The sequence below is a fragment of the Phalacrocorax aristotelis genome, chromosome 26 (genome assembly GCF_949628215.1).
Source record: "Phalacrocorax aristotelis chromosome 26, bGulAri2.1, whole genome shotgun sequence".
Classification (NCBI taxonomy): domain Eukaryota; kingdom Metazoa; phylum Chordata; class Aves; order Suliformes; family Phalacrocoracidae; genus Phalacrocorax; species Phalacrocorax aristotelis.
In genome coordinates this window covers 2,089,075-2,117,049 of record NC_134301.1, presented here as the reverse complement: position 1 = coordinate 2,117,049, position 27,975 = coordinate 2,089,075, and the positions used below count along the sequence as shown (strand labels likewise).

Below are 27,975 nucleotides of genomic sequence, written 5' to 3'. Positions count from 1 at the left end.
CCCCCACCCCCCCAACTCGGCGAGGGGGCGTGCCCCGCGGCGGCGAGGCGGGGCGGCGGGCGGGGCCGGCGCGGCTGCCCGGTGCCGCCGGCGGGGTGGAGGAGCAGTAGCCGCCTCAGCCGCGACAGGTGTGCGTGCGGGACCCGCCTCCTGGCCGCCGCAGGTGCGTGGGGCGCGCGGGGCGGCAGGACGGGCGGAGGGGCGGCAGGACCGGCGGGGGTCGCACTCCCGGGGGGGGCTCTGCCGGAGGAGCTGTGGCGGTGGGACCCCCGACGGCGGGGCCGGGGCCGCCCAGAGCGGGACCCGCTGCGGGGACTCCTGGTGTAGGGGCTTGGCCGCGGCAGCCCGGCGGTGGGGTGCGGGGTTGTGTAGGTGCCCGTAGCCCGTTACCCGCCCCGGAGGGGGGCTGGAGCGCGCCCCTCTGGGTTTCCCCCCGCCCTCTCCCGGTACCCGGCCCGGGCGGCGCGGGGCACCGGGCCACCGCCGGCTCGGATGGTGCGGGGCTGGCGGCGGCACACCGCCGGCGTAGCGCACCGGGACGTCGGCGTTCTGCTGCTCGGCCCGAGGGCTCCTGTGGGGCGGGGGGAGCGGCGCCGCCCTCGGGCGCGGAGTAGGAGAAGCCCCGGTCCTGCCCCGCCGCCGCTGCCTACAGCGGGGCCGGGTGTCGTCGGGACCGGGAGGTCGGGGCCAGCCCGGGGCGAGGGGTGTGCGCCTGCGCCCGCTCCCGCCTGCTCCGCGGACGAGCCGCTCTGAGCTGGCGAGATGTCCCGTTCGGCAGCCCCCGGAACCATCCGTAAGTCAGCCGGTTCCACTTTGGGGCAGGTGTTAATAAAAAGTTTTGCGTTCGGGACTTTTCCGGGCATACGGATTTTTATTCTACCGTTAAACAGTTAAAGTTACCGGAGCGAGGTTTGGTGCATGACAGCGGCTAAATCACAGCCCTTCCCTTCCTTCACATCTTGCACAACCCTGGGCTCCCTGCTCAGACGCCATGCTACCCGTGTCGGCGTAACCTGTCTCTATCGCAATGTGCAGAGTGCTCCCGATCCCATTTAAATTCTAATATGTACCATAAAGGGCTGTTCCCTGCAACGGCTTGGAATACGTTCTTCGGAAGGAACCACACAAAAATCGTGGAGAGGCTTGAGACAGCGATAAACGTATGGGAAGGCGCTAAAAATGCGGAACGGCGTTAGAAATGCGGGAGCACAAGTTTCGGGGCATCCTCGCATTCTGGTTTGTGGCTTTTCTAGTGACTGAGATTCCCAATATGCTGCTTAACTTTCCGTTTGACCATCCCAGCGGTAGCTGCCACCTTCGTAAAGAGCTTTTTGCCAAAGCAGGCCACGTTGTCTTAACGTACCTGGCACTTTATTGGGGAAAATGGTAGGGAAACTGAACAAAAATGCAAGCGGTGATCCCTGCAAGCTGCGGCAGAATGCCCAAAGGGCATCAAAACCGGACTTATTTTCTGGACAATTAAACCAGATTTTGTTTTCTCAGTATTTAACTGAAACCGTCCTTCCGTGTAAGGTGCATGTCAATGCGCAACCTGTTGTTTCTGCCAAGGGAGGCTTCTAATGAATGCCCAGCTACTGTTTCCTGGGCAAAACAGCCTCTGTTTTGTGAAAGGCCTTTTAACCCACAAAGTGGGGCTTCAGGTGATCTCCTTTTGGCTCAAGATTAATCATAAAAGTTTGAACTGTGGCATTACACGGATGGCTCAGAATTCTTTAACATGGACTTACGTTTTTTGGGCGTAAATTGGATCTATAATCTCTGCGTGTGTATTCTGTGGCTTTATTAAATCAATAGGCTAAATGTTTGCTGCTGGGCATCAGCGCCAGGGACTCCATCCTGCAATACAGAACTGCATGGTCATTTGCATGTGCAACGGGCTTTTTAAAAAGGGAGAAAATTGAGCGCTTCTGTTCTAATCAGGTCCTTTTTCTTTGTGGATGATCGTCTGCGCAGTTGGCAAAGACTCTGGTAACTATTTTAAGCACCAAATGGAGCGCTCCCTTCTCTTGGTCCAGTCTGGGCAGAAGTTCGCAGGTTAACAGGTGAGGATAACAGGGTCCAGAGTGTTTTCAGGAAGGCATGAATTTCAGGGAGTAACTCTGTGGCCTGAGTTTCTCTTGCCAGTCGGAAGGGGCAAGGGATGCGTTTCAGAGACTGCCTTATGTGGGAGACGCGAGTCTGAGCTGCAGCAACCTGCGCCTGGGAACGTAACCTTGATAAGTAGCTTCGGTGTGTTTCAACATCACCACAAAAACTGGCATAACTCTTGTCTGCCACGATGGTTCTACCTGTGCGTGTAAAAGCACCATCTAAATCATTATCTTGAAAACACATGTCCTGGCATGGTGCGTTGTCCTCTCCATTACATCAGGTGAATTAAGGAATGTTAGAGAAAGCCCCGTTCTGTGCGACTGCATCTACCTAGGCAGCAACGTGTCCATCTGCTGCCTGTGTTCTCTCCAGGCAGCAGCAGGGTGCAGCACTCAAGAGGTTCCCCTGGCTCCAGCGCCCACGGGGCACCTCCCGGACCCAGAGCTCCCCTTCGGCACGGGGAATTGCTGAGACTCACAGCTCACGAAATCAGTGAGACTCCGCTTGCTGCAGCTGAATTCTTGTGGACTGAGGTGTTGCAGAATGCCGGGTCTTTGTCATTTGTGAGCGGTTGCATTATATGCCTGTGAGGGTTTCGGAAACGTTGTCTTTCCTATTCTTGATTGACTGTTTATATCAAGTTGTCTTACGGTGCTTCCATTTACAGCGTAACTAGTGGTGAAGCAGAGCTGTACTCAGACTTCTGTCACCTAAGGGTGCAAATCAGTTAAAGAAATTGATGGAAGATATGAGAAAGAGATCAGCCTGCCCGATGTTAGCATTGTAGGATCGCTTAGTGCACTTGCTACAGGCATTGTGTGACATGAGACCTGGGATAGAAGAAAAGAGGAAAAAAGGAAAGGCGTTGCCCCACAAGCTTTATTTTTGTCTTATCGGAGAGCTCTTTAAATTAATCTCCCCTCCTTTCCTCTTCCACAAAAGAAAACGTAGTATGTTTTAAAAAAAAAAAAATCTGATATAGTCTTGTTGGTTTCTGTGGTGAAAAACTGTACGAAATCTCTTCCCATTTACAGCAGGATGGGGTAGCCAAAGCTATTCCTTAGGTAACCGATAGCTACTGCTGCAACGTGAGGTTTACAGCTGCCTCCAGGAACACAAGACTTGTTTCAGCTCACAGAGGAAACGGCTGCTGCATTAAGAATGGCCAGCACAAGAGTGAATGAAAAATGTTTGCATAGGAATTACATCCTCTTAGGTTTCATAACTCAAGCTGCCTTACACAAATGCCAGCACATTTGGCTTAGGAACCAGAATGAGAGAGGGCATATCAGGGCTTCCTGGGGCCCGTGTGTGTGGGAAATACAGAGCTTCACAGCTGCGCCCTCTTCAATCACCGCTTGCTTCTTACTCCTTCCATGGCTTACGGCCTCTCTCTCACCCCATTCATTGTGGCTTTTATCCAGGGCACCGTCTCAATGGCATCTGCAGAGAATATTTATAATTTTAACCTGATGCCTTTTTCTAGTCAGTTGGTGGTCAAGATCCTGACCGATCAGGACCTGGTGACACATGTACACCGGGAGCACCTGGACAGCGACTTAGTATGGAATCACTTTGTGAAACTACTTTTCTGCTCACATAATTCACGTTGACTGATGCTGTACTTTCTTCCTGAGCAGGTAGTTGTGGTGATACAATGGAGCCTTCCCCGTTTACTAGAAATCAATGGACTTCACAGTCTCTGAAAATCACTGCGAAAGAGCTTTCTCTAGTCAACAAGAACAAGTCATCGGCTCTTGCGGAGAGGTTCTCCAAGTAAGTGCCGGGAGGCTGCTGAACACAAGCTCTGTGTGTAGGTTGACAGCTGGTACCTTGAACGACGACTGCTTCACTGACAGTTGCTTTCCTTCTTAAAAGTAACACAGCCCCATAGGCATTTAAGTTTCTGGTTTAGTATGTGCTGGGCAAAAGTTTTTCTAGTTGCCGACATTGTATTTTTTCAGCAATCAGAATTATAATATCTTTTTTCTGCTGTCAGAAAATAAAGGGGAACGTGTTCTGTCAAACTACAAACTGCAATGTGTTTTTGAGGGCAGAGTGCTGGGATGTAGGCGGGTATTGCCATTAGGGTTTTACTTCATCAGAAATGGTCTTGAACTGCTTAAGCACGAACTGCATGGGTTTCTCTGCTAACGTGGCATTTCCTGCCTGGTACTATAAAAAGTAGCAGTAGTGCTTTATCAGTTAATTGGAGACCAGTGAGAAACGGTAGTTTTGTCAACTGCAGGTGATAGATGTAGCCATCTAGTAAGAGCTCCCTCAGGGAATTTCATAGTAGCCACGTTTTTCACAGATGCCCCCTTCCAGAAGTTTCACAAAACGTGTGCAGAAAAGGAGTATTACCCTTCCCTTTTCTCTGAGAGATGGATGATGGGTTACAGTGAAATCATAAAGTAATATTTCATACACTTAGTGGTGGCAGCCTGTACATGTTTTCTGGAACAGCTTTTATTTCCTTAAGGAAATTATAGACTACAGCTTGGATTTTTAACGGGATTTGGGCAACCAAGCCTCCCAGGCTATTGCTTTAGTAGTGTAGCAAGGTTCTGGAGTATTTAAATCTTGAGTGCGGGAGAAACTTTATGGAGTCGATAGGGAAGGGTAATTGCAATCTGGACTTTACACAAACACAGCCCTCTGAGTTACTCTGTAAGTACTCCGTCCCAGGGAGAAGCTGCTTGCTTTGGCGGCTCTTGTTAAGGTAATTTATTCACCCATTGAAGCTTGAATACAAAACCTGGTCATCTTGCTAAATGTTGATAATCCTTTGAAAAGGGCTTACTGGAAGTAATCCAAACGGCTATTCCTAATCAAGTAAGGTCCCTCTACATAAGCGGTGTCAGCTCCTTGGAAAGACACGGTCCTACTTACCGGCTTTGCCAACACTGACACTCACAGTGAGGAGCATGATTTGTCTGAACTGCTGTTCCCTAAATATTTCTGTGTGAAAACATTTTTTTCATTACACGTAGCATCCAGGTTATCAGTTTTGTCAGGTCAGAGACATGCAAATTGCAACAGCAGAGATGTAAACAGCACGCCGTGGTGGGCTGACTTACAGAGTGTGCACTGTCTGGGACTCTTCAATCCTTGTTTGTTTGTCAGCGTGGTGTTTCACTTTCATGCCCATGCCTCTCTTTGTTGCTTCATCCAGTATTGATCTCTCTTCCTCCATAAATGTACTTCCTCAGCATGTCTTGTCCAAATTTTGGAACCTTTATAGTACAGAGACATAGGTTAATATGTTTGTATTGATTAAAGAGGCCGGCTATATTCCTTCAGCAGCTTTCAGTCTGGGCAGTAAGCGCAGATTGTAGAGCAGAAAAAAGTAACAATTATAATTGGTCAACAGGTACAATTTGTCTACTCTAGTGCAATGAAGAGAAATCTACACAGGAGCACACCATTCACAGCAGGAAAAGAAATCAATTGTTATAAAGAAAAAATGAGTAATAGAGCAGGTATCCGCATGTAAGAGGTTTTTTTCTTGGAAGGAATGGAGCCCACGATATATATTAGTTATTGGTTTGATACCAGCAATTATTTAAAGTGTGAAGCTGGTGACTATTAAGACATTAGTATCTTATTTACTGCCTGCAACGTGTTCACAGTTGTATCAAAAGTAGAATTGCACAGATAAGACAGACAGAAATATCGTTTGCTCAAGCAGACGTTGGGTGACGTCTCTTCTCTTTGAAGAGCAGAGCTCTACTTACAAATGGCAAAATTTGTCACATCTGCCTAATTTGTGCGTTTCAAAAGCAAAGCGCAATCGCCTTGCGCAGTTCGGTCATCAGCGCAGTGGGTGTGCTCCTAGCTGTGGATGTACTTACGCCCAGTGGAGGGGTGTGCAGGTTGCTGGGAGTTTTCTATCGCTTCTTAAAGGACTTTGATTCATGATCTGGGGTGGCTTATCTTCAGAGGGCTGTGATTACTGTTTCCACTGCTGGGATGGTTCAGCTGCTCATGAAGCAACTGCTGAATTGGTGCCGTTTACAACCCAGCATAGTAAAATAAACTGGCACTTATGTAGATTTTCTGCGTATGCCAAGCTGTAATTTGTTACGGTTCAGCAGCTGCTGTATAAATAGCTGGGTTATTCCTGCAAGGGGGCACAGCAGACAGCTGGGTGGCAGAAACAATACAGCTATTCCAAGGTAAACGGTCTACATTTGAGAATCAGAGTGCTTAGGTAATGAAATATATTAATGTGTGCTATTGTTGTAAACTGAATGACTTGAAATGTGTCTATCATTTTGCATTGTTCTGGTACTATTTGCTACTATTTTTGCAGCCTCTGGTTTTATTTGGTGGGTCTGGGAAGTGTACAGGATCCTTGGTGGGGAAAAAAATCTTAGCTGTCTTCAAGAGTATTCAATATTCTGGTTAAAAACTGTTTCTGGTGGGGTATTTTTTTTCTCTTTCCTCTTTCTCAAAGGTATCAGAGAGCGGCTGAAGAAGCCACTACTGAGAAGAAAAGAAGTGTAAGTAGTTGTTTCCTAGGCAATAAGCAACAGCCTGCCATCAGAAGGGATGACCTACGTGCAATGTTTCTGTGACAGTTGATTTTTGGAATATCAAAGTTGCTGCCATGTGTCCTACAGAAATCTTGGCTTAGACATAGTGTTTGCTTCTGACTCATTCCCCCTACCCTTTCCCAGTGGAATGAAAGAAAAGCGAGTGCCTTGCCCAAAGCTATATGGTGAATCACCAATTCTCTCCTAAGCAAAAGGCAAAACGAATTAACCACAACACATGAATATCCACCTCTTTGTTCTTAGCTGTAGGCAGTTGTGTGGTACCTCTTCCTTTCTTAACTAAATTTAAGAGCCTGCTTAAAAGAAGCTACCAGCCTCTCTGAACTCTAATGTGTAGATAGCTGGAGAATCCATTAGGGGCATCTTCTCTGAAGTGGCTTACAGGGTTCAAAATGCCCCTGCATGAGGCAGAACCATCCTTTTTGGCTCTGTTACAGCCTCGAGTTCCCTCCTGTAAAGTACCCTGCACTTACTGTTCTGGGGCCAGGGGACCCTGCCTGAAATACCAGGCACTAAGGCTGCAGGTCTTTGTAGAAACAGATCCTTAGTTTAATTTTTATTTAAGAAGACTGGCAATGTTTTCAGGATATATAGGTAAGTCTCTGTTAGATCATGCTGCCTTGACCTCTTTAATGCTTGGGAGTAAATTTTTTTTCTGTTTGGGATATAGGTGCGATAAAATTAGCATTCTAAAAAGTACACTTCAGTCTTAAATTTTCTTCAGTGCTTGTGCAATCAGGGAACAGGCAAGTCCCAAGCAAGAATGACGTGTGTTTACGAAGTATGCCGGGACTCCATAGGCGTCATGTCCAGAGGTGTCCCGGTGGAAACCTGCTGCGCAATTTTCAGTATTTCTGTTACGTTACATTTGCCTTATAACTTTAGTACTTTCTTTTAAACACAGTCAGCGAGCAGGCTGATCTTTTCTGAAGTCTAGGTGGATTCAAGTTAATTTGCAAAGCAGTGTTCAAAATGTGACCAGAAGAGTAATAGGGTGAGAGACTTAAATCCTAATATAGCTGCTAATCCAGTTTAATTCCTGTAAGCCTTGCAGACCTGCTCCACTTGCAATGAGTTTGATACATAGTGGTCTCCATAAGGGAGAGACAGCGAAAATGCAACGGTGGCAGGTATTAGATTTGAATCTGGTCTCTTACTCTGGGGAGAGGTAACTACTTGTAAGCAAAACTGGTCTGAAAAGCACTTGAGAACGAGGGGTACTACTGTCCGGTGCATTACCGTCTAACTCTCAGTGGTAAGGCAGCGCTTGTGACTTGTGTGCATGTTTCCTGCCTAGAGCTTTCAGTGTGTTGAGTGAAATAGAAAAAAAATTCCAGCAACTGATCTGGTATTTGTAAATGGGAGCAAAAAGGCATTTGTTGTCAGTGCTAAGCTTGAGCCTTACATCACATGGTATAAAATACTGAAGACAGATCTCTTGTAACTAAAACGCTGCTGTTAACTGCCAGTAGAAATACATAGCTCCAAAAAAGTAGTGGTTCCTGAAAGCTGATCTGTAGCTTTTTGGAAGGCCTACTAATTGTTGTCTTCTGAACCAGCTGGAAGACATTGCAATGTTTGGCACACCACCCACCTCTCTCTCATATGGCTGCTTTTGCTATTCCTTGCTTGTTCTCGGACTAGAGACCCTTGTTGCTTGGAATTTGGTCCCCTTTCCTTCATGTGTGGATTCAAGCCTTTTGTGTGTCATTTAACTCATTAGAGCTTGACTCCCTTTTTCCTTATAAGGCCATCCTGTTTGCTCACTTCCTGCTTTAGCTCCTGACTTTTCTCCCCCCTCCTTCCTTTCCTATCCTGGATGCTTTCTCCATGTGGCACAGTTGTAACTATTCACAGCTGTCTGAAAAAGCAGAGAGCTGAGATCAGTACTGAGCCTTTAGCTTCCTTTTGCATAGAAAGGAAGTGCTTTAATGCTTCATCGGGCATATAACTGGAATTAACTTCTTGTTCTTTGTAGAACACAGAAAATCTTCCCCCTCATTTTAAAAGGGGGAATCTGAGCGTACTAAAGAAGAAGTGGGAGAATCCAGTGCTGGGAACGGAGTCTCGGAAGGAAACACTACAAAGCAGCTGTGCTGAGGTTAGGCACAAGGTCGCTAGCCCCAGGCTAGGAGGCGGGAGCAGCCCTGCTTCTTCCCCAGACACGGAGCAAAGCCCGGGGGCTGGTGCTACCTCTGACGCCCAGGCCCCTTCCAGCACCCCTGACCAGCTGCAGTGCCCTGGTGGTGACAGCAGAAAGTTTAAAAGCCACTCGCCAGAGAGCGGTAAAATGGAAAACTGTCTGAGAGAGTCCAGAGAAGTGGAAAAGCCTGAAACCAGCGAAAACACCGACTCCTCGGGGAAGATTGAGAAATACAACGTTCCGCTGAACAAACTCAAGATGATGTTTGAAAAGGGTGAAGCGACTCACACCAAGGTAAGGATTTGTCCCTTCAAATCGTAAGAGAAACTAAAACTCTGCTGCCTCTTGGGCATCAGGAAAAGTCCCTGGAGGGAGTGGCTCCAAACTATTGACTCTGCAAATAATTGTATTCATTGTTTTAGTTGAAACATAATGTAGCTGGTGTTAATAACTTACTTGAGCTATACAAATATGTGCAGAGTGCTTAGATTTGTGGCTATTTGTGATTGCTCATTGGAGACGTAAAGCGAATTTGCTTGTGAGAGGGGTACAGTTTAAGAGAGGAAAATAAGGAATTTATTAAGATTTTTTTTATAAGCAAGTTGGGATTTTTTATCTCTTGCCTTTAGATTAAGATGAGTTATGCCAACATGAATTGTGTGAAAATTCTATCTTTGTATATTTATATATGTGTATAAAAGAAAAAGTAACTGTTTGAAGTGAGCTCAACAGTCTCGGGCGGTTGCAATTGAGATGGAAGTACTGCCAGGGTTAAGAGGGGTTTTTTATATATGTATCAGTATGTGAGTCACACGTATGCACACAGAGACAGACATCTAAGTCCTGTGAAACACTCCCCTCTTTTCTTTGCTGTTCTCTCATCTTTGTATCTTAAATGTTTCCTATCGAAAAAAAAATCCTCAGGGGGAAAAATAAGCAGAGATAGCCAGACAAGCTCCTGCCTTCACTAGTTTTGACTTGCAAATGCACAGGGCTTGCATTTTCCTACAACTGCTCATGAAATCTGATCCTGCATGTGGACTGCAGACTGTGTGTCCCCGGGGAGAATTGCTTAACTAGAAAATGAGTTGCATATGCTAGTGACTTGCAACATAGTCCGGAGGCCTTGATGCTGGTGGATTTTCCAGTTTTCTCATAGTTTCCTACACTTCTGGCTTTGTTTTACTGCGGATGGTTTTCTTGCAGTATTGAGTAAAACAAACAAATTTTGGGCAAAAGTTGTTTAAATATGTAACAATTAAGGGCTTCAGAGGAGCACCTCTGTGTTAAAGTGAGTTTTGGGTCTGTATGTAGTAATTTCACACCTTTAGATTTTTGTAGTCTCTGTCATTATGTAAGAGCTGGCCGTACTATCAGGTCCAGCGAAAGGGCGGGCTGTGGAGGGTGATCTCCCGATAGCGCTTCTCTGAACTCTTGCTGTAGGATTAATCAGTCAGGATTCCACAGGAAAGTACCGTTTTGCAGATGGGCTTCAAGTAACTTTATCTTAGCCTGGGGAATAAATTGTTTCGGAGCTGACTGAATCTGGAACTGATATTTATGTCAAGCTTAGTAATTTAAATGTTGTTGAAAGCCGACTGAACACAGTAAATACCATACAGTAGGTACGAAACTATTCAGCTTAGGTTTGAATTATGTTCTTATTCCAAGTTCATGTGGCTACTTTTTAATTTTAGGAGGCAAAAGGCAGGAAGTGCTCTGAAATTGAACTGTAGGGGGAAGGGGGTGTCTTTGTAATTAGAAAGCCCTGTTGTGAGATTTCTGGTCTGGGAATTTATCTGAGGACTGGAGGATGACGTCATGCTGTCACGTACAACGAAGATAGGCGCTATGGGGACACAGACCTTTTTCACTAAGGTAGGAAGCAACTGCAGCAATGGTGTGAGCTTGGCTAACTGCAACCTCTCCAACTGCCTCCTCCATTTATGCTTTTCCTGAACTCTGTCCATTGATAAACGCCTGGTTTAAGTGCAAGCAAGGCTTCAGTTGAGAGATGGCAATTTTCCTTGGCATTTACTTCAGCCTTAAGGTATAAGTGCTGTCAGAGCTTTGCTGACAAAACATCTGTATAAGATAGGGAGTGACATGGCTGTAACTTCGTGGCAGTAAAGGTAAAACGACTTGCCAGGTTGCTGGGCATGTCTCTGGCAAGAATCCAGCTTAGAGCCTGGATTTCCAGACTCAAGTTACCCACTCTAAACAAACCTATACTCATTTTCAGGGTTATAAGCAAAACCTCCTAGTTTATTCATTTATTTGTTCAGATTTTGCTCCGTCTTCTGCAATTTTATTGCATCTTCATGGAGAAAAATGCTCTAACCACGTTAAAGGCAGGCACGTCAGTCTAGATCAGTTCAGCACTAAGCAAAGACTGAACATCAGGTCTTTTATCAATTTCAAAGAATTCTTCCTGTAAGTGATAGTGAAAGCATACACAAGGAAGATCAGAAGAAAAGACTGTTCTGCAGTACTTCTTAAAAAATTGTCTCCAAGCTGGTTTGTGTTTTTCCTTTAAGGCAAAAACTTACCGCCTTGTGTAGCTAACCTTATGTGTGGGGTCACATTTGACACAGTTAGCATAGAATGAAATAGGTGTAACTTTTATTTGGTCTTTTGCCCAACAACTCTTTGTGCCTCAGGCGAAATGCTGCTAACTCTGTTTGTGGTACCTCTGCGCTCACCTCTTTTGTCTTAGAACCTTGAGGCTTTCCAGACGTGACGAATATTTTCTCTCATTTTGCGAGTAGCAGAAGCTGTGGCATGGGAAGTGTGGCCCAGCCAGGGCTGTAAAGGGAACCGAGTGGCACTGGCATAAGGTTGGGAGTCAGGGGTTCCTTCATGCGAATGGTGTTACCTCTGGCGAGCCATAATAACCCTGATTACTTGTGGTTGGTCAGTCTCTTGACTGCAATGGGGAAAGTGCCTCATCTTCCCTTTGTTAAACATTTTTTTTCTGTTACTCTTGCTTTTCCCCCCCAGTACAAAAGGGTTGATATAAAATCTACACAACGTTGACTTTGTAGGTTTTACTACTAGGACATGTAAAGAAATATCTCTGAACTCTAACTAAAGCTTTTGTACTTTGGTGTTTTGGATTTTTACTTTCAAGACCTAGGCTAATTGTGTTATACAGCTTATCTACAGAAAAGTTCTCTGGGTGAAATGGTAATACCTGTAGATGTCTGAGGTGGCAAAGCGGACAGGAGAAGAGGGAGGAGCTGGCAGGACTGTGGAGGTGATTCAGTTGCTAGTTGGAGTACTCATTAACTTGGTCTGTTCTAGCTGGTCGTGAGATGGCTGCCTCCCGTAACTGAACTTTTTCCTGCTGCAGTGGATTCCACAGCAAGGTGGTACAATGCAGGGACAGCCCTCTCCTCTTGAGTCAGAACTCTCCAGCCTTCATGAAGGTCCTATTGAGTCAAGCAGAAGAGTCTGTTTCTGATTAATATTGAATCCTTTGCTGCTGGTAAAAATATGGAGTTTTTTGGTTGCTTGGAAGAAACCCTTGATTTTGTGCATGTGTCTAGATGAGGTGCTGGACCCTGCTCCAGAATTCCTGTTGATGGCAGCTGATTGAACACTTGTCAAAATTGTTTGACAACACGCTGGCCACTCACCAACTCTTACTTAGAGGTTTAATTTGTTTAATAATTCATTTCAGTGATAACTGAGAATTCTTTGTCTTCTCAACATGAGGGCAGTTCAGCATGATGTCACTAGAGAAAGACTACAGTGAAAATAAATTGAAATGAGATTTTGAAGCAAAGGAGAATGAGAGGAGGCAACCTGAACAAGTTTCCAATCTTGATTTGTAACTGTCCTTTTCTCCTGGAAAGTGCTGATGGTTTCTTTCAGTGAGGCTGGAATCCCAGATGCTGGATCTAAATTACTTAAGACTTTGTTCCCTAGTAGTGAAAACTTCTTAGGCGCTCTGCTGCCAGTTAAACTTCCTATGTGTCTATACTGCAAACTTGTTTTTTTTCATTTGTAGCTTTCTTGCTCCTGCTGCATGCAAGAAAATGTATGTGGTGCCATGTTATTAAAACAAGCAAACAAACTCCCTACAACCAAGAACAAAAAATCCAAAATAAGGGGGGGGGGGGGGAACCCCCAAACCAAACCCAGGGCAGTGATTAAATAGTCAAGGGTTTCAAGTGGGCTAATAAACATATTTTCTCGTCTGCATCCTCAAACGATCTTGTCTTCAAGTGTATTCTGCCTACAGTTATCTTTGCTTATTAGTCAAAAGCTAGACCCTTTGAGCAACAAATTTCTGAGTTGTAAGAACTTCAGACTCGTGGACTCAGGGTGACGTTAAAGTGGACATAGGCTGAATAAGAATCATCTTAAGGATAGTTTGCACAGAACGAGGAATTTGCAAGTCCTTACAAGTGTGCAGACACTCCCAAACTGAACCTATCAACGCACTCGGTGGAGGGAAAAGACTTGTCATAGCTAAGCTGTTTTCCAGTAAGAAAAGTTACCAAAGTCTTAAACCACAGAAATAGAAAATATTTCCCATGCTAATGGAAAAAGAGGTTTTACAGCTGCATTTTCCTTTCCTGGTAAAGTTGTCGTTTTGTACGCCAAAGTAGCCTGATTTTTCACAGTGATTATCTTACAGTGCAGTTCTGTTAAAACAAAACTTTGGAATTTCCTTCAGTTTGGTGACCAGCAAATAAGAAACTTGTTGGAAGTTGGGGGTGGCTGGGGGAGAATGTGTGGTTGGAGCATCTTGCCAAACCTGCCTTTTTCCCTACATTAGCCTCAATCTTAATTTCCAGCTGGCTCTGTGATTTAACTCTTCCTAGGGAGGGAACAAAGATCTATCACCTTCTAATATTTTATAGGTTGACCTTCAGCTGTGAAAACTTCCTATCTTGTGCAGAGTTTAGCTTGATTTCATCTTCATGAGCATTTATCAAAGCTGCTGAAATTTCTTTTCACAATCTTTTTACTGAGCATTAGATTTTTGGGGAGTTGGTCCCACCAAATGAGTATCAAATCTGATAGAGCCAGCCAGAGCATCTGTGTGGTAGCGCTACAGAACACCCTGTCCAGCACTGCATTGCTGGTAGCGATTATCCTGGATATCTGAGAATATTTATCTCTAGCACTCTCCTGCTTAAGCTTCAGCCTTATCAGACCTAATTAGGGAATTATTTGGTACCAAATGCACGAGCTATCCAAATCAAAACAAGTAACTGTAGATAACTTTCATTACAATAGTGTTTATTCTTCTTTCTGCTGCTGAAAATCAGTGCGAATTTTTGATAGCTCGCTACTTTCATCCTTCTGATTTAAAATCTTCATAAAATGACCTTGAACATCGGCTTCAAAAGAAATTGTAAGAAATGCAAAGATCTAGGCTGAAGCTTTCTATTTGCAGTGGTAAATGCTTAAAAATTTGGTCTTTGCGGTTCTCTGACTTCAGCAAAGATAACTAGTCAAAGGGCATCTACTGACCTCTTCAAGGAAGGTTTTCCAGGTGACAGAGGGTCAAGTATTCTGTGATCAAACTTTATATTGGTTAAATAAGATGTCACCTGCTAGACTTGTTTATTCCAGTAAAGCAGATTTGCTAGTGACACCTGTGCATCTTAAAGGATTATACGCAACAATCTTTGTTTGTCCAGGCAGCTGATAGGTGGGTCTTGTCTCTAACAGGTCCCTAGAGACCAGAGGAAGACAGCAGTCGGTAGGAGGATTTCTGAAAACAGCCTCTCTTCAGAGGACTTTGATCTTGGCCAAGGAGAGAAGAGCTATAATACATCAGGTGAGTAAACCTCATGGTTTATGTTTTGATTTTTGTTTTTTTTGGGGGGGTGGGCTAGTTTATAAAATAAAACTATTTTATACAATACAATGGAAATAACTTTTGCCTTTCAGAAATGGAAGAAACTGCAGCCATCTTCCATCTGTAAAGTCCATGCGAGCACTGAATTTAATTAATTAAATCTCGCTGTGACTTTTAAACCATTCTACTTTTAAGCACAGCAAACCAAGACACAGGAGATAAGTAGCAAGTTAAGGAATAGAACCCATTTTTTCCATGTCTTAATCCTAGGACAATCCTTGAACTACTTTTAATAGTAAAATTTAGAAAGTGTGAGCAGACAGACAGGACAATATGCCTTCTTGCTTTAATTCTCATCCCTCCTACTTTGTCCAGACATGGGTAACTACAGCTAGCCTTATGACTTGAGCAAAATGATGTCTTTTTCTTATGTTTGGAGACTCTTTTCTAACAAAGCAGTCACAATCTTTTGTGTTTTCAGCCTATGGCTAATATTATATCTCACTAATTAGTGATGCACATTGTGTCCTTATTTGAGCAATACTGGGGAGAACAGCAAAAACTACTTACATTTGCTTATTGTCCTCCAGAGGGACCTTAATGATTCATACAACTTTTTAGTCATTCAAGGCCCCTAGCTAGTGAAAGGTTGGGTTTTTATTATTCTTTATTGAACAATTAAGCTATTACTGAAGACCTGACCGTTATACGAGGAACTTAGATAGCAGAGCAGTCACAGGAGCTGGCTTTTTAAACCTATTTGGCTAACATCTGACAGCAAAAATGAAAGATGGATGGCAAGTGATGGGGCATAGTTCTGAGAGTCAGGAGATCTGCACCTATGCAAAGACTTAAGGTCCCAAATGCTTCTTTCCTCCTGAGCTAAAAACATCCTTCAAATGATCCTGCAAGACTAAACGGAATTATTTCATGTTTGTTCTCAAGCTCCTCATCTGTACATGTCATATGATAAATTATTGTCATGGAGAGGGTGGAAATGGCAGGTGAGACTTCCTTCCTTGCTTCCCATGTTTTCCCCAAAACACTTTGACAACTATTCCACTACAGGAATGATGTGTATTGCTATTTAGCCACTGTAGCAGCTGCTTTCATTTGACAATAACAGCAAAACAACCTTCAGTGTTAAAACTGTTTGCTTACTACGATGGAGCCCACTGGCTGGACGCTGCCTCTGGTGAATACACTACGTCTGGAACCAGCTGGATTAATTATGAGACTTGGAGCATAAATCTTTGACTGAAGTATTTCTGTGCTCTCCAGATCTGGAATTTCTGTGGTCTTGGGAGTGGTGAAGGGGTAGGATTTTTACCTCTTTCTGTAGACAGGTCTTCTGGTGTTCCTGAAAGTTACCCTTTATTCACAGAGTTCTTTTTCCATGGATTCTTGTAGATACTAGTCCAGCACTCAGCCCAGAGAAGGCAGAGACCAAGAAAAGCCTGGACATGCCTCGCTTAACGGAAACTTCAATAAAGGATAGGCTGGCGAAGTATCAGGCAGCTGTGTCGAAGCAGGGCAGTTCCACAGGCCCCAGTACCATGGTAAGTCTGTTCTTTGGCTTGTGTAGAAGTGAATTTTTGTCCCAGCCTGAGACTGGAAAGAAGATCTTATAGAAACCAGGCTTTCTGAAGATAATGCCATCTTCTTTGAAAATAACTTTGTGCCCATAGGAGTAGTTTGTAATGAAGAGTTGCCTCTACATACTGCAGGAAGAAAGAAGAATTTGCATCTTCCTGGAATAATCTTGAAAGTTTTCCCAGGAATTAATTGCTGGCACTGACTGAGGTCCTTCTGAAACATAGCTGACATTCTTTTTCCTTCTGCATGTCTGTAGCTCCCTGCATGTTTGGGTTTTTTTTGTTGTTGGTTTTTTTTTGTGTGTATTTTTTTTAAAACCAAACTCCATTCTGTGTTGTACATTAGCTCTAAGCTCGGGAAAACAGAGGCACAGTAAGATGGAGTGACTTCCAATGTCATACAGCGCATAGAACCTAGATCTCTTGGCCTGCAGCTTTGGGATCTCCCATCAGTTTTCCTCCCTTTTGCTTTTCACCTCCCTTCAAGTCTTCTCACCCATTATCTGGATCCAATTAGACTCTTGCAGTGAATGAACCCTGTGCCAATTTGCAGATATTTGATCAGGAAATGAGCAATTAATGAATCATGGTACAGTATCGCAGCTGAAGAGATTGCAAGAATCCAAGCTTTTGCTAAGAAGTGCTTAAGTACGTTTCCTGGAACTGTCTGATACTTTTGCTTAATGATGGGAACGTTTATTGCTTAAGTATGACTTTTATTAACCAGAATAATAAATTTTAAGAGGCAGGGCCTTTTTAAGTTGGGAAGCTTGCACTGCAAATGAAAGCCAAAAATGATGGTTCGAGCTTGGGAAGAGCGCATGCTTCCTGGGTATCTTTGTAGAGAGGCAAAAGTCTCTACCCAGCTGACATGATTTCTGAATTTCATATGCAGTGTGGGTCTAATTCTCCAACCCTCGGGAGGAAAGTAGAGTAAACTTCACTGCATGAGTGGAAAGTAATTGCAGCCAATGCAACAAATCTGATTAACTGCTAATTGCTGATTTCTGCATCCTGTTTTTCACCTGGATTCAGTTTGCTACGTTGCCTTTCCCAGATTGTGGCTCAGAGTCGTAGCTGATCCAGTAAATTATGTCATAATGGCAAGAGATTTACCATAGATGTCTCTTGAGACTCTTGTTTGCAAATGCCCAGCGCTATCAGTTTGAGTGTCAGTCCAGCCTGGTGCTCTTAGGATGTCCCATTTGGCAGAATCTCTTCCGGTTTTGGCCTGGCACATTGACAAGGGCAGCATACAGGATGGAGCAAACAAGGGTTTCCGAGGCCAGTGTTTGCAGTACTTCTGTGTTTCAACAGCAGCCATAACTGGTGGATATTCCTCTTCCCTGCTGACAAAGCAACTGGGGCTCTTTTGATATGTTAGTGTGGTATTTGTACTTCCCTTCCCTTAAAATGTGTCACATCTGTGCTACAAAGGAAAGCCATAATCTCTCCTGGGAACAACTATTTTGAGGGCATTGTGGTGTAATTAGGCCTGGATTAAAACTGATAGACACTTCTACAGTTGGTTAGAGTAAGGGTGGGAAGCAATCATTTCCATGCATTGCAAGTGATACAGGGAGGGGAGGGAGAGGTGATAGACAGCACATTTGGACATCAATACATTAAAATTCTAACATTGTTACATACTTATTAGATGTGGTTGGTTTTGTGCAGACTTGTTTACAAAATCCAGTAAGATGCTGGTGTTGGCATTTGGCTGTTTCTCTTTCACGTTACAGAGAAGATGCCCTGTGAAAGGCACGAGTCTGTCTCCAATTATCTTGTATCCTGTGGCAATGAAAGAAACACGAGGTTTCACTGGATTTTTTTAAGTCTGAAAGATTCTTTTGTAAAAATCCTTATCAAGTCAGTTTGTCAAGAACAAAAATCTTGGCAAATAACTGAATTAGGTTTTTGACTAGTATTGAAGCAAGGGTAGGATTTGCATTTATGTCGAATTGTATTTTCCAGTTACACAGTACTTTAGGTAGTGCTTGTCTTGAAATACTTGTAATTTAAAATGAAAAATTAACATTTCTGGAAAAGGAAGATGCAGATTGAGCAGGGGAAAAATGAGAGTTGATTTTAAACAGGAACCTGACAATAGGGAAAGAGTTGTTTAGAAAAATGCTGGCATTACCTCTATAGAGTCAAATTCTACAGCCCCATCTTTTATCTTCATTAGAATGTATCGCTTACCAAGTTTGTATAGATTTTTATGCCCCTTCCTTTAATGATCACTGTATGTACTAGGAAAACAGTTTAAAAAACGATTTTAAGAAAAACAGAAAGCAAGTACTTTCCCAGGGGAAAAGAACCTGTCAACTTTAAGTGCTTTATTCTATAGAATGAGATTCAAGCCAGTGAAAGTGAACTCCAGAATTACAAATCTGAGCAGAAGGAGAATATGCCACCAAGTCTTGAGGACTCCATTTCCTGTCAGGATGGGGAGAAGGTAAGATGCTAATGCTGGTGAAGATCAAGGACTTCACTTTAAGTGGAACTAGTTGTAGAAGCACAGCTGATATGCTTGTTCTACATGCCATCTAGGAACTCAATACAAGCAGCTGACACAGAGCACTTACATGCTGCAGAATTCCTGATACTTCATTTTTTTTTTTTTTCAGACTGTATCTGAATTACAAGCTAGCAAGTCTCTGTGGAAGACTTTTTAGCAGCTGCAGAGAATATCTAGAGACATTTTAAGTTTTCTTGGAGAGTTCCCCTGAAATATCATTCTCGGTAATCACATGCCTGTAGTGTGGCAGAATCCTTCAGTATCATACTTACGTATTTTCTGATGGCTTCAGTACTTGACTAGGGCTGAAACCTCTGATGGTTTTGTAGGGGTTTTTTGTTCTGGGCTTTTTTTTACTCTGCCATTAATTTTTGATGACTATGATGAAGCCACCTAGACTTTTTGTGTTGTGTTCCTTAACTGTAAAAAGATGATTCACAGCTAGGTATTTCTTTTGTTTGTGAGTTGCGGCTTTTTTTTATATAATAAAACAAAAAAAGAAACCACAGCAGGAAAAAACCCCATGAGAAGCTTTGTGTGACGCAAGTAAAAGGAGTTTGTCACTGTTTCTTCTGCATTTAGTGGCTAAATTTTTATTAAGGTAACTGAGAATGCCAGTTTGGGTTTGTTCCTGGTTTTGAGCTTCAGCTGTAAATTGAGACTAAATTACTCTGTGAATTAGAGATAATAAAGCACGCTCAAGCATTTGTATACTAAACTGGGGACAGCAGATGGGATAAAAGTAGCTGAATAATAATTGGGGTACTGTGTACTCCAGCCACTCCGAACACGTGGCAGCCTAATGCCAGGAGGGCTTTTAGAGCTTTCCAGCCTTCCTTGGGCAAGGGGCCAAAGTGTTGCTTTCAGCTGTTCCTCGCTGACAGCTGAGCAGCTTCATGTTTAACTGGTGGAGGCTGCTTTTTGCTAAAAGGTGAGTTAATTAAAAGAACACCTGTTATATCAGAATGTTTCCCTGTTGTTGAATGGAAGTTTTGAAGAAAATTTCTTGTATTCAGCTGTAATTGTGAAGTTATTTGTTGAGGTGTCCAGGTGCAATAAAGAACCTGAATAGAATATTGTTTGAGAGCCAGGATTGTCCTTTTGAAATGGCATGATGAACCTTGGAAATAAGCCTAATTAAAACTACCATGAATAATGTCAGAAACAGGAATCCTATGGCAAAAAGGAAACAAAAGAAACTTGCTAGCTTTCTCTATCATTTTTCACACTGAATCTGTGAAAGATTTAGTAGCCAGACATGAGTGACTCTCTAACAGCCACAGAACATGCCAGTGCACTTCCCAGTATCCTAGTGTTAGTTATATTAATGTACTCTGGTCTGCTGAAAAAATATGTAACTTGTTTCCTCATTACCTCATTAATTTGCCAACTTCAGTTGCTTGCAGTGGACCTTCCAATCATTAAAGTGAATTAGTGATGATTTGCAGTTAATCTTGTTAGAGTACTTTAGTTTCTCAGGGCACCTATTTACAACTATTTGATATAATAGCAATAGTGCCAAGTTTAATAAAGAAATATACATTAAGAGCTTTATCTGTAACATGTTTAGTATCTGAAACTTGTTTATATCCAACTCTTCAAAAAAGTTTTTGGTTTGCTTTTTGTTTTTTTAAATATGAATCTGTTTCTGACAGAGGATGAACAGGATAGGTCCAGGCATGTTTGTCCCAACCTGGGAAGAGCAGACTTGTGGTTCTACAAAAGCTTTTTTAAAATACAGCTGGTTATTTTAAAATTTTTTTTCCCCAAAAGCACTGTCTTTGGATGTTTAAATGTCAGAGATCTGTCAAATGTTGGAGGGAGCCATGATATTTGCAGTAAATGGCTACTGCTTGGTGTCAAGGTATTTCTAAGTAAGAAAACCTGGGAGGTACATCAACAAAATCAACAAGGATTTCTGAAGACTAACAGATAAAGGTGGACAAGCTGCAGGTGTTTGGGAAAACAAAAATATGATGTTTGTGTGTGTGAACACTATGGTAGATGATCTGAATGTTGCAAGAGCTGTAGTAATATGAGGATGTCTACCTTGTAGCCCAACTAACATTCTTGACAGTCAGCTGGACTCTGCCTTTTGCCTTACAACACAAAAAGTAGCCTCATGTGCACCTCAGTGCGGCCAGTGTCTCCCTATTTAAGTGCTTACAGCGTTAAGCTGCCTGTTGTGTTACTCAGGCCATCGTTATTCAGACTTCAGAAGGTCAAAGGTGCTCAAGGTCTAATATTCTCTTGCAGGTTTCTGTAGGTGAGAACAACCTGTCTTTCTACTCTGGTCTTCCAGAGGATGGCAATGGTAAGTACTCGTTCTCCTGCCTCAACGCGAGTAAAGCACACGGCTGAGGAAAAGCACTAACTCTGCTCAGTTTTGTGTAGGATGTCTAAGATCAGTCCTGTCAAATGACAAATTCAACCCAATAAAAACCTGTCTTGTACTAAAAAATCTGTCCTGTGCCTAACTCAAACTTTATAAGAATTTCTTTCAGGTTTAGCAGTTCATTTGCAATTGGAATTCTAAGACATCTGTAACTCGTTTGCTCTGATTGAACATATTTAAGTGTAGCCTCCTCACCAATTGGACTTAAACTTAGAGCTGTGGCAACTGCTACATCAGTCAATAGGCTGAAGTACTTATTAATGCAGGACAATTACTAGATGTCTTTGGTGTTGTCCAGAGAGAGACAAGTTCCTGTTCAGGGAAGTACATAAGCACATTCCCAGGTTGCCTTAGCTTTACGCTTAAATTCAAACCCACACGTGAGCACTTTGCAGAAATGAAGAATAGTTCCTGGAAGTTAGATGTTGGATCCCATATATTAGTTTCCTTTACCTATTAACCTAACTTTCCTGGTAATTTAGAAAAGTAGAATAATGGTGTTTATCTAGGTCTAAAGTTTTAATAGCAGATGTTCAAGAAAAAGATGTGTTAGCCCTTAGTTGGTAGGCTTGCTGCTTGGTCTTATAAGCATAAGCTTTCCATGGCTTTCAAGTCATTGTAATACCATTTCTTACTCCTGTGCTCCCTTAGTTGGACAAAATGTGGAGAGCAAGACAGAAGTTCAGAAACCTGTCAGCACAAAGCAGCAAAACTTCGGTTCTAAACTAGGTGGCCAGACCGATGCATCTCTGCCAAAAGCAGTGAAGGTAAAGCAGCTATTTATTCTCAAACACTGGCAATGGTTAAAACCAGCTAACTTCTCTATTTAATATTGAAAAGCCTTAATGCAACCAATGTGGTCACGAAGGGTCTGGCAGTAACGGTATCAATATCTGATCTGTCTTGAGCAGACTGTGTTCATGAGGAAACTTTAATTTTGAATGCAAAAGCATCTCAAAACTGTTAGTTTTTCTTCAAAGACTGAGTTGCTTGCTGGGAGCTGCCCTGCTGCTGTTACAACAGTGTGCCCCTGCAACAGAGGCAGTTTCTCTCCAGTGTGGGAAAGCTGTTTGAAAGGGGTCATATCAGGTCTGTGCCTCTTGGGAAGTCGGTGCTCCTAGAGGCTGCCCCTGAGGTCCTGCTACTGCTTTTCAGAGCCTTTAGTAGGCCTGGGCTTGGCTTTCCACCCTCCTCTTCCAGCTGTTCCCAAGGTAACTGCAACTGGTAGCAACTTTCTAGTAGGGGCACTGTGGTAACTGACTCCACAAAGACTGAGTTTGGCATTCTGAATAACAAGTCCTTAATGTTACATTTTTTTGAGCAGGAGCTATAAAGCTTAAAGCAGATGAAGAACTTCTTGGATAGGAATGTATTTGCTAATCTTACTAGACGTACAAATGGCAGTGCTGAACATTTTGATCATGCTGTACTTTCTTGTCATGTGCGCTGTCTGGAGTTAGATGCCTGTTCCCTGGGTTGCCACAGACTTCCTGGATCCCTCCTGAGGAAACAACTGTCTTTTGTTGTTTTTACCATCTTTGAAAGGAATTGCACTGACCTCATGAAGACCAGTGAGATGTGGCTTCCTAGTGTTCTGGAGTATAAATGCCAGCATGTGAAACTAGAGCTGCCTGTAAATTTTTGTATTCTCAGTCTGCTACAGCATACAAGATACACACAGGTTGTGTGTCTTGGTCCTCTGTGCTATCTCTTTAGATAATTAGAACCATTTTAGTCCTCTACCGTGGTACTGCTTTAGATGCTGCACTGCTGAGGTAGAAACCCAGATGCTGTTTATTCATGTAAGGTTCCTTTTTGTCTCTTCCAGCTTCTGCTTCCTGTTCTTGGTTCCTAACCTCTACTCCTGCCTTCTGCTTCCCTCCTAATGTGAGCTCAACTCTCAGCTTTCTCTCAAGTTTTTTCATATTTATTGGGCCTCACCTTCCTTCTGTAGCTCCTATTTGTAGTAGGCCTGGAAAGGAATTTCTTTCTCTTCACACCCCAAAACGCCTCTCCATCAGACATAGGGCTCATTGTTATACAAGTAAGTCCCTCTTCTTAGATGGGGATGTGCACTGCAGAAGTACATGCCAGCACCATAATGTCATCGTGCAAAACTTAAGCTTTCCAGGAGAGCTATTTTTGATGGGCAAGCAGATTGTTGCTGGCTTGCTCCCTGTGGCAAGCATGGCTGATTTAGATTTTTGTTTGCATCTGTAAACTCTCATTTTTTTGAGATTTCATTTAGTGACTCAAAATTCAGAATTCATATGCAGTTTTGGCAGCACCTAGAAATTGTAATTTTTTTTTTTTCAAAAGGAACTCTAAACTTATGTTGGTCAAGCTGTCATCATACTTAGAACTTTAATCTACTATGACTTCAAAATTATGACTTAACAAAATTGAAGTACCTATTAAACTGGAATTAAATTGGCAGCAGACTTTATGGTTGTGACAAACTGGCTTCAGCTGGCCCTGTCTTCAGCAATCTGTCCCTCACGTATTGTAACTTTCATTGCCTAACCATTGTTTCTAGCCTGTTATAAATAAATTGCTGTAATTATGTCTTCCTGTGACCTTCCTGTTTTTTCTTTAGCCATCATATTTTCCTCAAGGCTTTTTAGTAAGTTTGTAGCAGGTAATTCTTTGTCAAAGGAAAGCCACAATATCAATGTGTCTCTGCAGACCCATGGTATGAAGCCTAGGCACTCTTTACCCTGCTGCTAAAGTAGTTGTAATTAACATGCAGCCTGAGACTGCCAATTTTTCAACTGTAAGTTATTTAATTTTTCCTTTAAAGTGTCTTCCCTATTGGCCAAGCTTAGTAGATTCCAAGAAGCAAATGGCATCAAGTGACCTTTTCTCATGGGCAATGTATTTGCTTCCTTGATGCTGTTAGAAAACAAAATGTGAAATCGTTCCCATACAGCGCAGCAGTGACACTCGACTCTGTAGCATTTAAGCTTACCCTTGCACTAAACTCTCAAGTAATTCTCTTAGGGAGCACATAAACAATTTTAGCTGTTTAACCTCAAAGCCCTGTTCACTTTAAATCTCGAGCAAGTTTGAGGGCTGCAGGTCTTGAAACCTGAGTATAGTTTCTTTGTGACAGAACTGGAACCGCTTGCAAATGAAGTCTGAAGTGTTTGCTGCTGCCTGCATCTATGGTGAGACTATTTCCTCTTCTTTAAGAGGGAAAGCATTTAACAAAAGTGGATAATTTCAAACCACTTAGCAGCCTATTCCATTCCTTTCCCCTCCCACCTTTACCTTTTATTTTGAGGTTATTTCAGCTCTTTTTCTATACTATTGGTTTTTATTTTGGTAAGTCTCATACTGACTGTAATCTATGTGAACATTTCTTCATCATTTTCCTGTAAAGAAAAATTGAGGTTGCAGAAATAGCTTAGGCAGCTTTTTGGGAACTCGTTCAGTCAAAGTTATAACTGAGTTCTAGTATTTTCATTGTTCCTTCTCAGCCATTGCTCAACTTGTGATGCTTCAGCTGTGGAATTCACTGAGGCAAAGTCTTGGCTCCTGTCAAGCCACAGCAACCCTGTGGGCCTGCCATAGCCTCTTCCTCACTCGGTGCCCACCAGAACCCACTCTACCATAATTAGCATTGAGTTGCAGAAAGTGAATTGCTGCAATTTTTCTGAGAACTCTGGAAGCCGTGCATGAACCCAAGCCAAGTCCCCAAGCAGTTGATTCATTTTCCAGTTAACAAGCTTTCTCTTCCCGTAGAAATTTCAGTTGCCAATGAAGGAAACCTGTGTTGGGTGTCAGAAGACTGTGTACCCGATGGAAAGGCTCTTTGCCAACCAGCAGGTGTTTCACATCAGCTGTTTCCGCTGTTCCTATTGCAACAGTAAACTCAGGTAAACACACTGCTCCATTTGGCTGCTGTCTAGGAAGTGTAGCTTTCCTCTGCGGCAGCTGAGTAAGATGTGGTTCAGCCTTAGCTGAGCAACCATGATCCAGTGAATTGGGGAGGAGTGTGGGAGTGGAGATACAGTCCTAGTTCTGCCAGTGGCTCTTGCACTTGGTGTAGTCTATTTGTAAACTCCTAATGTAATTTTGTGGGGTAAAATGATAATGTCCAACTTTGTAAAGAATTCCTGGTGTTTGAAAAGAGGGCCATACAAACTCATGAAAGCTCTAAGCTTTTCTAAACGTGTTGGAAGACTGAAACTGAATCTCTTCAGTAACATAACTAAAATATACACCTGCCTTGGTGGCCGAGACACAGAATGCTAACATTTGACTTGATATTTTCCTGAACAGTCTTGGGACATATGCATCTCTGCGTGGGAATATTTACTGCAAGCCTCACTTCAATCAGCTCTTCAAATCAAAAGGCAATTATGATGAAGGCTTTGGACACAAACAGCATAAGGAATTATGGGCAGGCAAAACCGAATATGAAGAATCCCTGGAGAAAACCATCCACGGTGTAAATGCAACAGAAAGTTCGCAAAGCCCAGGAGTGGAGGATGCCCCAATTGCAAAAGTAGGAGTTTTGGCAGCAAGTATGGAAGCAAAAGCTTCAGCTTTGCCTGAAAGAGAAGAGAGACCAGCAGAAACAAAAAAGCTCAGGATTGCATGGCCGCCTCCATCTGACCAAAGTATTCAAGGAAGTGCCTTAGATGAGGGCATCAAAGTATTCAAACCCAAATGGCCCCCGGAAGAAGAGATTTCCAAGCCAGATGTGCTGGAGGATGTGGATCTGGATCTCAAAAAGCTGAGAAGATCTTCCTCGCTGAAGGAAAGAAGTCGTCCCTTTACAGTAGCAGCCTCATTTAGAACAATGTCTGTTAAAGGCCATAAAACAGAGAATTCACCTTCTTCTAAGGCAGAGAGAGACATGTTGAAAAGAAGTGAGGAACTGGAGAGAGAGGTCATGGTAGACAAAAAGCAAAAGGAGAAGAAGGTTGAGAACAGGAACATCCAGAGTGCTGAAGAGGAAAATGTAGAGGAAGAACAGGAATTGTCTGGTATCAAAACAGTAGAGCAGAACTTTGTAGAAAATGGCCAGGTGAATGCAGAGACAGATGAGGAAGAACACACTATGGAAGAGCAGGAAATTCCAAATGAAGAATTCCTTGAACCAAGTTCTCCTAAGCATTCCAGCGTAGCCAATGTCGTGACTGCTAAGGAATCATCTCCTAACCAGAATCGCAAATCCCAAGATGTTGGTTTCTGGGAGGGTGAAGATATGGAAGATCTATCTGTGGAAGAACAGATCAAAAGGAATCGTTACTATGAAGATGACGATGAAGAATAAATTGGCCTTTTACTAGAAGACGTGCTGCAAGGTGCTGGGCCTTTATAAATCAGTGGTTTTAGCTTTAACAAACAGCTGTCCTCCATGAAAGCGACGCTATACTGCACATCGACATTAAGGGAATCCTACGTACAAATTATCTCAACTAGAAAAATACTCTGGAAGCCTGCAAAGAGTGTATTTAGGTGCATGGAAACAAGTCTCTGGCTGTGGGATAGCTTCAACAGGTAACCTCTGTCCACAGCACGGGAACGGAGCTGTTCTGTACTCCCACTGTCTTATCCTTTTTGAGCTTCAATATGTATTTCACTAACAATTTACAGAATTTCACTGTACTCACAATGGTGGTGTGAAACAGGCTTTCTGTAACACACTACTTTCACCACTACAAATGCTACTGCAGTGCTTAGGGACCAATTTGAAAGGGACTTTCTGGCCTGCTTTAAGATGGTGACTTAATGCACTTTAATACATGTAAAGGGCACAACTGGGATTTTTTTTTAATAATGAAAACATTCATGTTTGTGCTTGGTATCCAACAACTAAAGCATCTTAAACTGAGTGCAACATGATTTTCTTTCTCAAGAATGCCTATGATCAGTTGAAGACTCCCTACTCTTCTATTTCCCTCTGTGCAACTGGAATGATGTGCCCGTTGCTGGAACATATGTGTTTTGGTGCTTATCCAGAAGCTGTGCTGACTGACAGATCTCTTTGAGGACAATTCAACACTTTGCAGTAGCCTGCAGGGCATTAGTTTTGCATTTCATATGCATTTGAAGTGGGTTGTTGGGTTTTTTGGTCTTTGTTTTTTTTTAACTTGGAATTCATTTTAAACTGCAGATATTTTTAATGCTTTTTGACAACTTTGAAATCTTACTTGTATCAAGCTGCCATAAATTTTTTCATTATGGCTGTGAAATTATGCTGCATTGCAAAAAATCTCTGGAATAAGACCATCTGAACAGTGAAACTTTCTGATTGCTAGCATTGAAGCTTAGTACATTTTTAAACTTGACTTCATTTATTTTACAAATAGTGAAATCTTGAACGGTGGAAGGAGGATGCCCTTTTTATATTAGCTTTTATTTGTACTGTATTCTCACGAGAATTAGCTCATAACTATACTTGAGGTGTAAAATATTCTGCTTTCTTAACAGTCCTGCTAATTACAAAACCTTCAATAAAGTTCGGTCATTTACATTAAAATTTAAGTCTGAAGAGTGGATTCATACTCTGTGTTACACAAAGAGGCGGCATTTTAAAAAGATCCTGGGAAAAGGTGGATGAAGTACCAGTGTTCTTAATGGAAGCTGGAGACCGACAGTGATTTTTGTGGTGCCACTAGGTGACACTGTGTGTCCACTTTTTTCTGGTTGACAGTCAAACGGGCAGACTGCGCTCTCGTATGCAAGAGCGTGTGGAAGAGGGGTTAGAACATGGCCAAAAGACATAAGGATGCATGGGTATTTTACACTTCCATTTTTGGCTTTCAGGTGCTTCTCAGGCATGGTAGCTGAGGTCAACAGAGGGTTTTTTTTTTTATTT

General features: G+C 42.8%; 1 protein-coding gene and 1 long non-coding RNA gene across 4 annotated transcripts in view; one reads left to right on the top strand and one right to left on the bottom strand.

Annotated features, from left to right (window-relative positions):
- Nucleotides 1-47: 47 nt before the first annotated feature.
- On the top strand, nucleotides 48-27,636 carry LIMA1 (LIM domain and actin binding 1). Of its 3 annotated transcripts, none has more exons than XM_075075895.1 (11): nucleotides 49-163; nucleotides 3,753-3,888; nucleotides 6,572-6,617; nucleotides 8,650-9,108; nucleotides 14,503-14,611; nucleotides 16,043-16,191; nucleotides 18,578-18,685; nucleotides 21,005-21,062; nucleotides 21,795-21,910; nucleotides 24,888-25,021; nucleotides 25,428-27,636. In XM_075075895.1, exons 2-11 carry the CDS (start codon nucleotides 3,770-3,772, stop codon nucleotides 26,425-26,427), a joined length of 2,298 nt encoding a protein of 765 aa, XP_074931996.1. In that variant the 5' UTR covers nucleotides 49-163; nucleotides 3,753-3,769; the 3' UTR covers nucleotides 26,428-27,636. The 3 variants fall into 3 exon arrangements, with proteins under 3 accessions (XP_074931998.1, XP_074931996.1, XP_074931997.1); XM_075075896.1 differs by lacking the exon at nucleotides 49-163 and adding an exon at nucleotides 1,967-2,063; XM_075075897.1 differs by lacking the exon at nucleotides 18,578-18,685 and having other exon boundaries at nucleotides 48-163.
- Nucleotides 1,429-27,975, bottom strand: part of LOC142048736 (uncharacterized) — a 28,200-nt gene continuing 1,653 nt past the window's right edge. Inside the window, exons 2-4 of the long non-coding RNA XR_012657522.1 lie at nucleotides 17,878-18,018; nucleotides 5,193-5,348; nucleotides 1,429-3,555 (exon numbers count right to left, since the gene is read on the bottom strand). This is a non-coding gene — a long non-coding RNA (uncharacterized LOC142048736). The remainder of the gene's footprint in view (nucleotides 3,556-5,192; nucleotides 5,349-17,877; nucleotides 18,019-27,975) is intronic.